Source organism: Haemaphysalis longicornis, unplaced genomic scaffold (assembly GCF_048455015.1).
Source record: "Haemaphysalis longicornis isolate Haplotype H1 unplaced genomic scaffold, Haemaphysalis longicornis Haplotype H1 scaffold_10, whole genome shotgun sequence".
In the NCBI taxonomy this organism is placed as follows: Eukaryota; Metazoa; Arthropoda; class Arachnida; order Ixodida; family Ixodidae; genus Haemaphysalis; species Haemaphysalis longicornis.
In genome coordinates this window covers 17,641,048-17,655,115 of record NW_027526204.1, presented here as the reverse complement: position 1 = coordinate 17,655,115, position 14,068 = coordinate 17,641,048, and the positions used below count along the sequence as shown (strand labels likewise).

The following is a 14,068-nucleotide window of genomic DNA, read 5'->3' as shown; positions in this document are numbered from 1 at the left end:
GTCCTTGCTCTTTTGCCTTTTTTCTATAACCATCTCTTGATTACGCCGACGCCGTATTGTCCAGTATTTGGGAATTTAAAGCACTCGCTAAAAAAAGTATGTAAAGGGGCCAGGAAGAAAAAAATGCACCATTGCAAAATATAAAACGACTAGCCTATGATAACTTACCGCCATCCCATCCACGAAAAAAACTTTTAACCTGAAAAACTCCCGAAGCAGTGAAAAGCTTTCAAACTGCGTGCGACAGTGACGTAATATGGGCCATCACTAAAACGGCTACATGCGTGCTAACTACGTTCTAGCGTTCAAGTGACTCGATCGAACGAAATTGGGGCCGCACAACAATCGCCCACACGTGGATTGTTGCTATGGCCTTATCCTGCGGACGCCAAGCGGACAAACAAGATTGTGTGACGTCATAGGGAAATCTCCGTAACGTGGCTGGGGAGTCGCCATTGCTTGATAAGTTTTTCTGAACATCTTCATTATTTCTTTGAATCTTGCGATAAACCTGCTACCGCTGTTATTGTGAAAAAGCTGTCTTTTAAATGAGTGGAACTTGTGTTTTGGCTTCATGGCTTCTTTACTTAAGCGCTGTTGCCTAAGTTCGCCTGTCTCTCTGTTTCTCGCAGTCGGAATCAGCTGGTGGAGGCGGTCCATCCGGCAAGGCCGCCAACGGAGGCTGGGTGCGCAGCGGCAACATGAACCCCAACCTGTACGCGACCAAGAAGACGGTGGCGCAGGGCCTGCTGGACGTGGCACTGCTGTCGGTCAACGCCACGCAGCTGAAGACCATCATACAGCGGGGGGACGACCACGACTTCTACACGCTCATGGTCGTGCTCATCAGCGTCTCTATCGCACTCCAGGTACGCTACGTGCACACCTCTACACGACTAGCTCTCAACCATAAAGTTTGTGAATGGATTCTCACGCGTTCGCTAGACGTGTGAGTCGACTTGAGTGCCTCCTCACGCCTTCTGCGAGAGCGATACTGTGTTCACCCCTCGGCAAAGCTGGACGCCACTCACGCGCATTCACACGGAGAAATATATTTTTCCTCATGCACTTACACTCACGCTCACTAGTGCCCCCACCACTCGCAACCATTCGGGCTCACGCTCACCACTCCTCTTCCCCTCTTGCACGCTAGTGTGCGTCGGATATCCTTTAGAAGTCATGAAATGGAACATTGTCACTGCATTACGGTGGCAGAACTCCATTCAAATCATATTCCTATGCCATGCCACAAGAGAGTCAGTGCTACTGTGCCCCGTAGCAGGTGGGCAGTGACGGCATATTTCGGAAGCTAAATCGCGCCATTGACAACCATCACAGCGGGCGGTACCTGCGACAGATAGCCGACAGCGACTGCAGGCGGAATGTGGCGCTAACTGCGGTAAGCCCCGCCAATCGCGCAAGTAGCACCAGTGCACACGGGACTGGGGAGCGGGGATCCGCACTCGCGAGTGGTGAGCGGGGCTCGCGGCCAGTTACACTAGCACTCGCTCGCAAGTTTCGAGTGGGACTCGCCGCGAAGGCATAAATGAATAAAATCTTTATATGCAAAAACAGGTGCAGTTGTTAGGGCACTCGCCTGGTAGAGGGGGTCCCTCGTCCGGGATTCCCTGGCTGTGGCTGCCTGCTCGCACTCGCCCATGGTGAGCGGGCTCACGGCCAAGGGGTCCCGCACTCACTCGCACTTGCACTCGCCAGTCCAAAACGATGGCGAGGCTCATTCACCACTTACTCGGGAATGGTGAGTGGGGCGCGTGTGAGTGCACTCGTGAGTAAACCTGTCGACCTATGAACGCATCCATCCTAGACGCAGTTGTGCTTGCGCAGCTTTTCGAATAACCCTCTGTCTCACCGTTTGGAGGCCGCTTGAATACTCCCCGTGCTCCTTCCCCGTTGTGGAATGATAAGAGGAGGGATAAAGTTTACTTGCAGCGTGCAATTTCAGGGGCGAATGGTGACCGCTGGTCGTTTTTGAGACGGTAGGTCAAAGCCGCCGAGCTCCACCTCGCAACAATCAATACAAGGGTAAGGAGATTTGGGGGCATTCCGCCATATTGTGGCAGACGGGGGCCGTCAGTACACAGAGCAATCATAGGGGTGATGGGTACTGGTAAGGTTATATGCGCGGAAGGTGTTTCAGATTTCGAAGGGTATTCGCTTGAAGGATCCACCAGAAGCGGTCTTAAGTTGTAAAAATGGAGGGTTGTGCAACTAGAAAAGGTTCGGCAAAATAAGAGTGAATGCTTTCGCGACTTTGAGTTTCTCCATTTATAGCCAGTTGCACAGCCGATATGTAATGATGAGATTGCTTTCTGAATTTCCTTCTGGACCAGTCAACGGCAACGAGCAAAACACATTCCCCTCCTTTATCCTCTCCCCTCCAGAGCAACCCCTTCGATCTTCTGGGAATTTCCAGCCCTCACAACTCGAGGCAATGCGTCAACTGATTTTGCGTTGTCCGATTTTGACACCCACGTTCATTGGCGTACCCGCTCTACTGGCGAAGAGTTTGATTACGTACGTAGCAGTCTGACTACGAATCCGATTACGAAGAGCACGTAGATTAGGGCACGGATACATTTTAATTGGGAACGGGATATCAACGAAGCATCGCTCGGCCGCCGCTGGAGCCAAGGAATCGCGCGAAGCCACCATGTACAGACTCCTAAAGTTGGTCGAGCGCGTACTGCACCAAGCGTGTTTTGCCCATAGTTACGGTGGCAAGACGCTGAGGAGTTCGGAGGGAAGCCTTAGCCGATGTTCGGCCATTTCTTTGTTAAGTTTGACCGGCCTGCCGCGACTTATGTTCTGTGTTCTCAGTGTAAAGTAAAGTATCTGTCCGATACAGCATCCCGGAAAGAACGCTGGAGAGACGCGCCCAAAGTCGAGGGAAGTACACCCAGGAGTTGAAAATCCTTTTATAAAGATTTGTTCACTTTATAACGGTTTGATTTTCGGTGCGTAGTTAAGTACACCCACGATCAAAAGTTTACGGACCACGAAAGCAGCAATTTAGAGTTATTTCTCTGCCGCACGGCAGCCAGGGCTACTCTGTGCCGTATTTTTCATTACTTCAGTAACTACACAATATCGGGATGTTTGGTGATTAGTGGGAGAGGCGTTTGCCCTGCAGTGGGCTTAGATAGGCTGGTGATGATGATGATGATGATGATATCTCACATGCACACGGCAGTTTGTCGGGCTGCTACCAGAAGAGAAACAACCTAAAATTGTCACTGTCCTTGTCCATAAATTTTTGATCGAGGCTCGACTTTACTGACACTGACTTCTAGGAAGAAACGAAGTGAATTTATGTGGCAGCTCAATGAAAATTTGAAGTGTTGTATGTGGAATGCCCCATCCCTGCCCTTCGTTACGCGCAATGCCCCCTGTTCTTGTTAACAGGTGCAGGAACTTCTTGAAATTCCGGAATACTAGCGCAGTCGCATCTATCTACAGGGCTAGGCCTGCGTTCTAGTCAGCCAAGAATGCCGTGTGGGCTTCAAACCAGTTTGCATATGCGTCATTTACATGCACCAGTGAGGTGTTGCAAAATAAGACAGTAAATAACACCAGTTTATAGTCAAAACAGTGTTTGGCAGTACTGACTATTGATATTGATAGTACTAACCGCTTTGTTTTGGGTATTTTTCTCTCACATTTCAACGGCATCTGTTGGTGGATTCTAGCTTCCGCTGTCGTACACGCTTACGTGTAAAGGTCAGAGCAGGATTAAAGTGCGTTTGGGAAGGAGGAAAACACCCTCGCTTTCACTTCAGCTTCGCCTGAAGTTTTGATTACGTGCAGTCGGTTGTAAACACTGAAGACCGACAAAAGACCGCCGTCTTGCACGGAAATAGTGTTTGTGTGCGTGTTTGTGTGCGTGCGTGTGTGTGCGTGTGTGCTTCAGTCAGACAGACGCGCGGTATTTTTCAGTAGCCCACATTCGTTCCGGCGTTCACCCGTGATGTGTCTGCTCATGCGCAGCTCCTGGTGGGCGTGGTCTTCCTCGTGCTGGGCTTCATCAACGTCAACAAGGAGAAGAACCAGCGACTCGCGGAGATCCTCAACAACGTGGCTACGGCAGCAGTGTTCGCCGTCACAGTCCTTAACATCCTGTCCGCCTCGTTCGACACCCGGAACAGCGTCGAACCCTATCGGCGAGGGTCAAGCGACTCTGAGCCCTTGGCACCCCGGTGAACTGGTCCCCACGACGATCCATTACACCACATCGGCGGGTGCTGTCACCGTGGAGTGAAGTGTTTCCGAAAGAAAAGACACCTTGTGCGAAAAGTTTCACGTTAAAAGATGCGCTTTCAAAGCCACGAAAACAATTTTTGTAGAGTGCGTGCTCTGAAAACTCGAAGCGCGAACGCGTATGTAGGAAACTCTCAGCGCCGTTATTGCGAAGATGGGCCAAGGTAAAAGCCGCGAACGTAAATGTACAATTCTTTTCCTTCCCCTTGACAGTATATTGCGAACGCCGAAAAACTGCACTGGAATCACGCATAAATTCGTGACTGTACAATTGCAGGGATAGTGTTGTGTCATGCAATGTTTCGCACGCGTTCAACGAAATATTTGGTGCATTGGCAAAATTTAGGAGTCGTGTTGTTGCCAAACAAACACAGATGGTGGCTAATGGAGAAATAAGCGTGAACTTGTATATTATGTTTTCAAAACGCACTGTTACGCTTCGATATGAAGTACTACATTAAGAGGACTATTACACATACCGACAATAATCGACTCGGGGTGTGGGGGAGAAGTCGCTCCACTCATTCGGCTGCGCCAAAGTCTGTTCCTTTGACTACATTACGGATACAATCGTAGTGTTACAAGGCTATTGAACGTACCGGCACGGCCTGCTTAGTGTATTCAAGTATTTTTCGCTAAGGGGATAGTGATGCATTAAAGAGCACTGGAATGCGGTAATCAATTGAAGAGCTGTTTTATGGAGTGGAAGTAGCTGTACATTTTTCGGGAAGGTACAGATATGGGTGGGCGCCGAAGAACGCTAGAAAATAAGAAAAACGAAAAATAGATATTGCTTACGGTTTTTCCGCGTATTCTATCAAAAACGACACTACAAAACCACAATGAAAGCCTCGAGGTATACATGGTTATTTCGTGTATACGAATAACAGAGGTCAGTTTGAACAAAGGAACTGTTGCAGTGTCGACTTCCTTTATCACAAGCGTCGCGAGCTCATCGTTCGTTAAATTCTTTATGACGCTTAGGCTGCTTTTGCTAGATAGAAAAACCCTTGATGGTACAACATATTGATGTCTGAGGTAGTTGGCTGTTACTTCAAAGTTATCAAAAAGGAGAAAAATTAAAACCTGGCCAATGCGTCAACTATTTCTCGCGACACGCCAGTCCTCATAAATGCCGTGATTATTAGTCTCACCTCTAGGTGGCAGCAAGGGACCACTCTTATTGTAGGACTTGACTGCGTTCGTTACATTTTCTATTTTCTCTTCCTATTTTCATGTTTACCTTGGCATCGTTTGCCCAAGACACCAAAATATGCCAGGAAACAACATGGTGTTCCACCTTACATGTACATGCATTTCTCTCCAGATGTCATCATTCGGCACTTTGTACTTAATCGCCAACGTTCAGGATACACAAAAGTGAGCTCCTTGGCTAAAAAAACAGCACCTGGACGAAACGAGGAAGTGTTGTTTTGAAACAAAATATATATAACAAGTCCGCAAAAACACGCTTCTTCGACTGAGCTCAGTTTGCTTGTGCTTCAGCGGTGGAATATGCCGATTGCTTCTCCTTCCGTCAGTGCCCGTTTTGCTAACCCGCAGTACTCCAAGTGATTGCTTCTGCGTAGGAAAAGTGAAAGGGTGTTCGACTTGTTCATGTGCATTTACAGTGTCGAGTGAACAGGGGGAGCGCCTGTGTACAGGAATTGTACGAGGACCGTGCGCATGTGTCCAAATTTTGCAATAACTTCTTCCGATAAGAGTTCCGCATGACTGAGGACGTTCGGCGGAATGTTGAGTTTGTAGCGCAGGGATAAAACTAACTATTCCCATGCGCATGCACCGTGAAATGGTATGTGTAGAATGTATGGTGTGAATTTTCACAGGGCTGCAACCAAACCTCAACGTGTGTTACGCGTCAGCATTTATTTTGGAAAAAAAGCCTCTTCTCAGCGCAGCACGGGTGGCGTTTGAACCAAGAAATGGAGCTCATCTCGTCGCAGTGCCTTTAATTGGAACAGCAAAACCACAAACAATTCTATCATGAGACAACGCAGCATCTGTTTTGTGTAATCAAGTACAATAAAATGTTTAGTGAACCACCAACGTACGAAGGTTTGCGTGCATGCAAGATGCGTATTGTGGTCTCTCTTAAACGACTGTGCAGGCGTTCAACGTAGACACGGACATCTCATTTGCTGCTCAAGTTTTAAGTTTGCCTTTTGATGTGCCTTTTCCGTGTCTGGTTTTGCGGAGCCATATTTCATCCGTCTGTAGTTAAACGAACTGGTTTTCAGGTGAATTTGGTTGCAAGGGGCTTTAAAGTTATTTCGATCTCCTATATTTTGAGATTCATTTCTTCAGGCTGTCGAGGACCTACGTGTATTTACAAACGTCTTACACAGGTTGAATATGGTCGTATTGTTACATTTCGCCCTGGTGGATCACCAGTGAGTTGTCACGGTTGACGTTATAAAATTCCTCAGGAGGGTGGTGCGACAGAAATGACAGTGAGGAAAACATTTTCTTTACAAAGGAAGACGTGTAAATGAGCGGAAAAATCCAGATTGTTGCTACACGTAGTGAAGTATACAGATAGGATGGAGGGAAAAACACTATAGCAGACGCAAAAAGATTGGTCAGGGAAACGTCCAGTCGGCTACGTACGCTAGAGGTGGGAATGGGGTATTGAACGTGAATGAAATTATGCACAAAACAGACAATAAAAGAGAGCAAAAGGGGAGAAAAAGGTAAGGAAAGTTCAAATCCCTCCTGGCACTTACGAGGACTCACCCGTTAACATTCCTATGCGAATTACTACTTCATGGCAGGGTCGCCTGGTTTGGCGATTTGTCGCCCAACTGGCCACTTTCGAGTCTCGTGGCGACGGATAATTCACTGTGGTGACTTGGCTACTTTCTGTATGCTTTGAGCATTGGGGATTTGATATATTTCCGGGCACTTCCGACGCCTCACTATTCAAAAAAGGTTCTTATGTGTCCAGTAAATTTCAGATCTTCTCCGTATTCAGGAATGCACCGCTGTGTCTCGTATCGTCGTGAGGGACGAGGCAGACGCAGATATCCAAACTATGTACTGTTTATGTACAAGAATATTTACTGGGCATACACAAGAGAGCAAAGAGTTAGCCCGCAGTGGGGCTTAGAAGCTTGCCGGGGTCTAGCCGGCTCAGGCGGGACTCTCCCCACGACCTGCGGCAAGTTCAGAGCAAAAAGACCCCCTTCCTCTCACCGGGCTCGACATAAATACCCTCGGTGAGGGAAGAGAAAGGTTTAAAAAAAACAAGAAACGGCAAGGCCGGGTACAATGCTTCCCGACCGAGCAAGGTGCGTTCGGAGAACCTCCATACATGGTCGTCGCCACCCAACTTGTCAAAGAGAGCGGCGCCTTTTTGTCCCGGGCCGGACACGACTCTGCTCGTTTCCGTAGGCGCCGTGCGTCGAGACGGCCTAATTGTTAGCGGCCCTCCGAAGGGTGACGGCCGTCTCCGCGTCTCCGTCATTGGGGGCACCCGCAGTGCAACGACCTCCATGGTCAAACCTTACATGACCTTTCAGTGCATTTCTTCCGTCGGGACAAACTTAACCAACAGAACAGAACAAAGACTTAGGCAAACGACAGTGATCTGAAAAATTCAAGAATAAGTACCAATTAATTATATCATCCTCGATGAAGCGCACTGGTGCGCACCATCTAACTTCGCCTCGGCCTCGGAAGCCTCGATGCGTGTTTATCGGAAACGCTTTTAGCCACTAAAACACACCAGCGTACAGCGCTACTTACCATCAGATATCGAAATTGGTCTTGGTCGGTAATACTATCCGGCGCCTGGTTTCCTATGAATAGCAGGCCGATGTTTTCAACTTTCGGTTCTATTATTGCGCTCCTAGAGGTATCGGCCCTGGGGAAACACTGCTCCTCTCATTTTCTTTCTTTCCGCTTCTCCCCGGCGCGACTGGCGCCGCGCATGAGCAAGGACGGTCACCGCTGCAGCACGACGAGACTATAGATGGACAAAATGGCTCACTTTAGTGAGCGGCTCAGAACGGCTCACTTCACTGAAGTGAACCGGTTCATTTGAACGGCTCAGCAGTTCACTTAATTCTGTAACCTGTATTAAGCATAACTTAAATTATACAAATTACGTACGGGGACTCTTTCTTATTATGGCGATCTTTCTTTTGTTAAAGAAAGATCGCCCTTTATTTTTACAGAGAAGAATTAGCTTTACCGTCATGAAAAAGCGTTTTTGTGTATTTGAGGTATTTCAAGATCACGCTTGGTCCCAATATAAACAAAAAAGTTTTAATTTTCAGTCGACTTGAGCTCACAATAAATAATAAAATGGGCGCTAAACAGAAGAAGACCAAGTATACACCGCCGATTTTATTCTCTCAACTAAGCATGAAGCGATGAAGTCGAGACAGTGACGGAATCCCGTCTGGCCGGGAGAATACATTTCAAACACACGAGACGCCGTCCAGTCAAAAATCGTTCTTGACGTTTCGGCTTCCAGCACGGAAGCCTTGCTCGAAGCCTTGTTCACAATCTGAACAAGGCTTCCGTGCTGGAAGCCGAAACGTCAAGAACAATTTTTGACTGGTCGGCGTCTCGTGTGTTTGAAAAAGCATGAAGCAACTACCTCAGCAAGTTTTCTCAGCTCACAAACGTGTTGTCTACTAGTGAGTTGGGACGTGAAAAAAAATATTGTGCCAAACACGATACAGGGATGTAAGTTTACTACATGACATGTAAATTGTTGCGTATGAACAACTCTTTGCTCAGTTTATCCAAAGTGAGAAGGTTCCCCTTTTTCGCATCAATAATAGATGACGCGAAACTTGCACACAAGACCCGGCTGAGTCGGCCGACAGGCCTCTACTGGCTCTACAGGAACGTGCCATTACAGTGATGTTCCGTGAGGGAATGTTCCCATTTTCGGGGAATTTCCCGCTGTAATTTTGGCGAAAAGGGAAAAAAGAGAATCTTTAACAAATACATGGAATTTTAGGAGCCGTGGAGTAAAATGAAAAACAATGTCATTAAACCACACCTCGCATAATTTATTGTTTGTTTTCTTTAAAAAAATTCCCTTAACACGCCGTTGTATTTATGTTTAAATATCCGCAGCATTCAAGACAACTAGTTTTGTTGGATACTGGATTATAAGCTTCCAATGCAGTTCATAAAACAGGAGGGAACATGCAGGAAAGAATACTGAATAAGAATGAGCTTGTCAAGCGTGAAGCGTACGCGGCTGAAGTGCTGAAGCCCGTTTGCATGTATTCGTGCGCACTATACATACACAAGATATTTAAGGGGCGCTTTAGTCCGCGTGCTGTCAACAACAGATGGCGCCAGAAGTCCAGGCGCCGAGCTAAAATTACCTCAATTGCCAACAATGTCTCATTCTTTTTAATTTGGGGAGTTTTATCTCAGAGTTTTAACATGTAAAGTAAGCATGCTAAACATGTAAAATGCATGTCAAGTGCTGCTAAAGACTTAGATACATTGGAATTCAGTTCATGCTGAAATTCTTATTCTCTGAACGGCGCCTGCATCCGGAAGGCTATGTAAAGTATAGCTAACGTCCAAAACCGGAAAGAAAACCATGTAAAATTATATCAATTGGGAAAAAAGGAATGCCGGGAAATTTGCTGGAAATTCTCGAGGAACCTGCGAGGAAAAAATGCTAAAAAGAGGGAATTCAGAACCTAGAAAAGGGATTTTTTCGCAGCAGCACGGTAAATCCCTGCGTGCAAACACGATTCGTCCAGAGCCACGTGGAGCGGCTCTCCCAAAGAACCACCGAGAGCCGAGAACCACCACTCCCAAAGAACGGCTCAAAAGATCCGGCTCACACGTGACTCGGACTGTATGCTCCTATGACAGGATCGAGGGAAGGGGCTGAAGGCAGGGCAGTTGCTTTCTCGCACCAAAGACCCGCTCATTCAGCATTCCGGCTCTTGGGCTCATTTGGCTCAGTGGCTGTGGTGTGGCTCACTCGGTTCGACCTGGTTCGACACAAATCACTGAGCAGGCGAGAAGCGGCTCCTTCGCTTCCAGAGAACGGCCGCTCACTTTTACTGAGCCATGGCTCACTCGCTCTTTAAAAAGAGCTGCTCAAAAGATCCGCCTCACTTATGAGCGACGCATGTGAAGGCAAGACGGTGAGGCCGATGCGCGTGCCTTGTAGTGGGAGATTTCTCGTGAAGGCTCTCTCGGACAACCTAAATGAGGCAAGTCAGCACTACTGCCTTGAATGGGGAGTCGACTGTCCTCCTTACGGTAAAAGAAACAGAAAACAGGCTATCAGATTGCCCATGCTTCAGACAGGATAATATCCAAACTTGTGTTTATTTCACTTCCCCAATGCAGACCGCTCTAGTCCGGAATGCCCGAGATGTGAACCGGAACATAATTTAGAACATATGCTGTGCGGATGCCCCTCGTTACAGAGAGACTCGAATAGCTCCACCGAAAAAGAGTGGAACTCTGCGCTACGAAGCTCCATGATTTCACGTCAGTTATGTGCTGTCCAGAGAGGTCACGATGCGGAAGCTTGACCTTCCCATCCCAATGTAAGAGTGGCCCGCGGCTTCGCCACCCCCCTCAAAAACACCGTCGGAGTCTCTCAGGACCATCAATAAAGCTCCTCGTCGGTCGGTCTGCACCATTCTTACAAGCTTAAATGAGTATTTCTAGAATAACGGTTGCGGAGTAAACTTTCTCCACGCCACACCAAATATCTTATTTCTAGCAACGGCATTCCTCCGGCAGGAAAAGCGATCGAAAATACCCGCCGCTGCTGCTGCTTACCGCTGTGCTAGTTCACCCTGCCGAAAAAGTGTTTGTCGTAAATTGGTGATTTGCTTTACAATAAGTCCTCGGTTGCTTTTAATTCCTTGCTACCAGTGCTAGCTTAGCTCTATCTTCTCCTGTCTTTCATTGACCGTCGATTTACTATAGACGTACCGGGCACACACCTAAAGGCCACTTACAACTCAAGGAAAATGAAGGCAGGGAAGCGTCGTAACGCCACTGTGAGTTTTGAATAGGCACTAATGTGCACTTATTTAGACTTCACGACTCTACTAATTCATTTGCTCTACAGGCTAAAGAAATAGAGCGACATTCTTCAGGCCGCGGACCAGTCTTCACTCCGCGAACAACTCATAACCCGTCAGCGCCTCGGCGAGCCGCGCAGTAGGCGCCGTCATGCCAATATGCAAGAGTAAGCGACATAGGAAACGTCACAAGAAATCAGCAAGGATAGACACAGAGAGAAACTTTATTTAGATCCAAAGGTGGTTCTAACAACCGAATTACAGGTCGTCTTCAGCGAATGCTGAACTCAGCTCCAGTGCATTTTTGATGTACCGCACTAGGGCCAACTGCTCCTCAAAAGCGGAGGCGAGAGTCAGCCAGGTTGGGTCAATGGGTTATGGCAGCTGCGTTGGTATGAGTAAGGCAGGAGTGCTGGGAATAGTGTAGGGGAATTCCCGTAGGATATGTTGCTGATTGGGATATCCACCACAGTGTTTGCAGTCTGCTGGTTCTTGTGCCCTTCCTTTAGAGAAAAGATATTGTCTGACGAGGTGCACGTCGTGGTAGTCTGTGCTGGTCTCAAGAATACTGATTGCTGCCTGTCTAGGTGAGGGTGAGGTGGAGATAATTTTTTTCTGTTAAGTTTAATCTCTCTTAGTGTATTGTTCATAATGCCACGACAATTGGACCTCTCCAGGGAGATGTTCGGTGCCCGGATTCTTAACTCATGGGCGAGCGTGTCTGCCCAAACGTTGCAAAACGTCTCCGCGTGGCCAGGTGTCCAAATAATGTCGTAGTGATGATGACAGTGACTATTAAATACTTCGGCTGTATCTTTATTCATGTCGTTCAGTATAATTTGTCTGCATGCTTCTTGAAAATCTGTGAAAATGATCAACGGGAGTTCTGTACCATGCGGACTATGCGGTGTGAAGCTGTTGTGGTATCTAATGGCTCTGGTGATGGCGTGGAGTTCAATGCCTGCTGTGTTGATGTTGGCGCTACTTTTGAGACTGCTAGCTACTGCCGGATGAAGGTCTCTGTTCAGCACTACAATGCTGTGCTTGCCTCTGCTGCAACTAATATCTACATAGTATATTGCTTGGCTTGTTGGACATCTTTTCACAAGTTTCTGTGAAAAATTAACTCTTTGCCGTCTTCTGTCCTCATTTTTTTCGGGATCCATATTCCTGGGTAAAGGGGCGACTTTGAGTAGGTCTCACATTTTGCTGTCGAGAAATGGGCCCTTGGATTCCTGTGGCTAGTCTCGAGGTGTAGGATCGAAATTGATGCTGCTGAGGATGCTCCTGCCTTGCTATGTTGACCGAAGTCTTTTAACTTGCTTTTACCAAATGAACTGAAACGATAGCATCAAGCGTTTTGTGAGTACCTGTCCTGAATAAAGCCTCGATGCTAGTCGACATTGGTACTCCTAAGGCAACCTTGGTAGCCTTTCTGATGAGCACCTCTAGCTTATGTTTCTCGGTTTGTGATGGGTGCAAATACCGGAGGTGATATTTAAACCTGGAAATTATCAAGGCAACCCTCAGTCTCAGGGCTTCCTTCTCCTTCAATCCAATAGTATGGTTGGTGATTCTTTTCATCATGTGAATGATCTAATTACCTTGCTTCAAAAGTTGTTTAGTTGTTGTATAAGACTTGCCGTCTTTCTGGATGTGAAGCCCCAAGACCTTAATTTCCGCTCTTTGTGGGATGGGAATTTCCTCAAGGTAAGATGAACTTTTCCTTGGGGGTTTTGTTTGGTATGCCTAGTTAAGAGAAGAACCTCTGGTTTTGCAGGGGAGCAATGGAGGCCTTTTCTCGTAGCTCCCTTTTCGATTGTATTTAGTGCTACTTGCAGCGTGCTTTCAATGTGCCCCAAAGAACCCTTAGTTATCCATGCTGTAGGGTTATCCCCGCATAAGGTGTACTTTATGTCTAGAATTTTATCCAGTTTTCTGGCGACTGCACACATGGCTAGGTTATTTGGAAGTTTGGAAGTTATTTGGAAGATTGGCCAGCTTCCTTTCCAAGGTTGCCTACATGTTGTGGGCATTTATACCTCAAATACATGTATTACTAGCTGTTCAGCACTGTTGGCTGTAACTTGTCACCTGGTTTCTAGATTAACGTGTTTCCACTTTTGAAGTGCTGCATACTGCATGAAGTCTTATATGTGAAGTGCCAAGCTGACCACACACTCTCGCAGAAGCACACGAAGCACAGCTCTAAACAAGAAATGTCGCATCGAAAACGAGAGGCAGTAACCGCAAACCAGTCCTGATCAGCACAAGCGCCCTGGACACTAGGGCAACCACAGTAGCGTCATCGAATTGTACCATACAGCACGGCTGTACAGGCCTTCTGCAAATAAACAATCACAGAAACAATTCAAAAATTAAACTAATTAAAATGACAGCCTCCCATCCTATCTGTAAGTATCTGCAGCTGGGTAGTAAGAATGCTTTCAAAGTACACATAAAACAAAAAAGAGTTCAAGTAAAACAGTTTATATTGACTTCCAAATTTTGTAATATGCCTTCGCAACACAACCACTTTAAGTTTCATTCCGATCTGCCCTGGCCCACAGGGTACACATTGTACAATTAGTTTCATCTCATCCAAATATGGCCACACTACCAGTGTCACCCACCTAAAAGCATCTGTCGGACTGCCACTCTTAGCATCAAGACGTAAAATCTCACTACTCTGCCTATTCCATAAATTGTATTATAACTTCCCTGACCTTCGTTCTACGCTTTTA

At 47.0% G+C, this 14,068-nt stretch overlaps 1 protein-coding gene across 3 annotated transcripts in view; it reads left to right on the top strand.

The window, feature by feature from the left end:
• The window catches only part of LOC144158250 (ninjurin-2-like), a 47,116-nt gene extending 40,771 nt beyond the window's left edge, over positions 1–6,345 (top strand). For all 3 annotated transcript variants that reach the window (XM_077688990.1, XM_077688989.1, XM_077688988.1), the window contains exons 2-3: positions 633–869; positions 4,006–6,345. In XM_077688990.1, the coding sequence (XP_077545116.1) occupies positions 633–869; positions 4,006–4,218 (450 nt within the window). In that variant the 3' untranslated portion in view covers positions 4,219–6,345. The remainder of the gene's footprint in view (positions 1–632; positions 870–4,005) is intronic.
• The last annotated feature ends 7,723 nt before the right edge of the window (positions 6,346–14,068 follow it).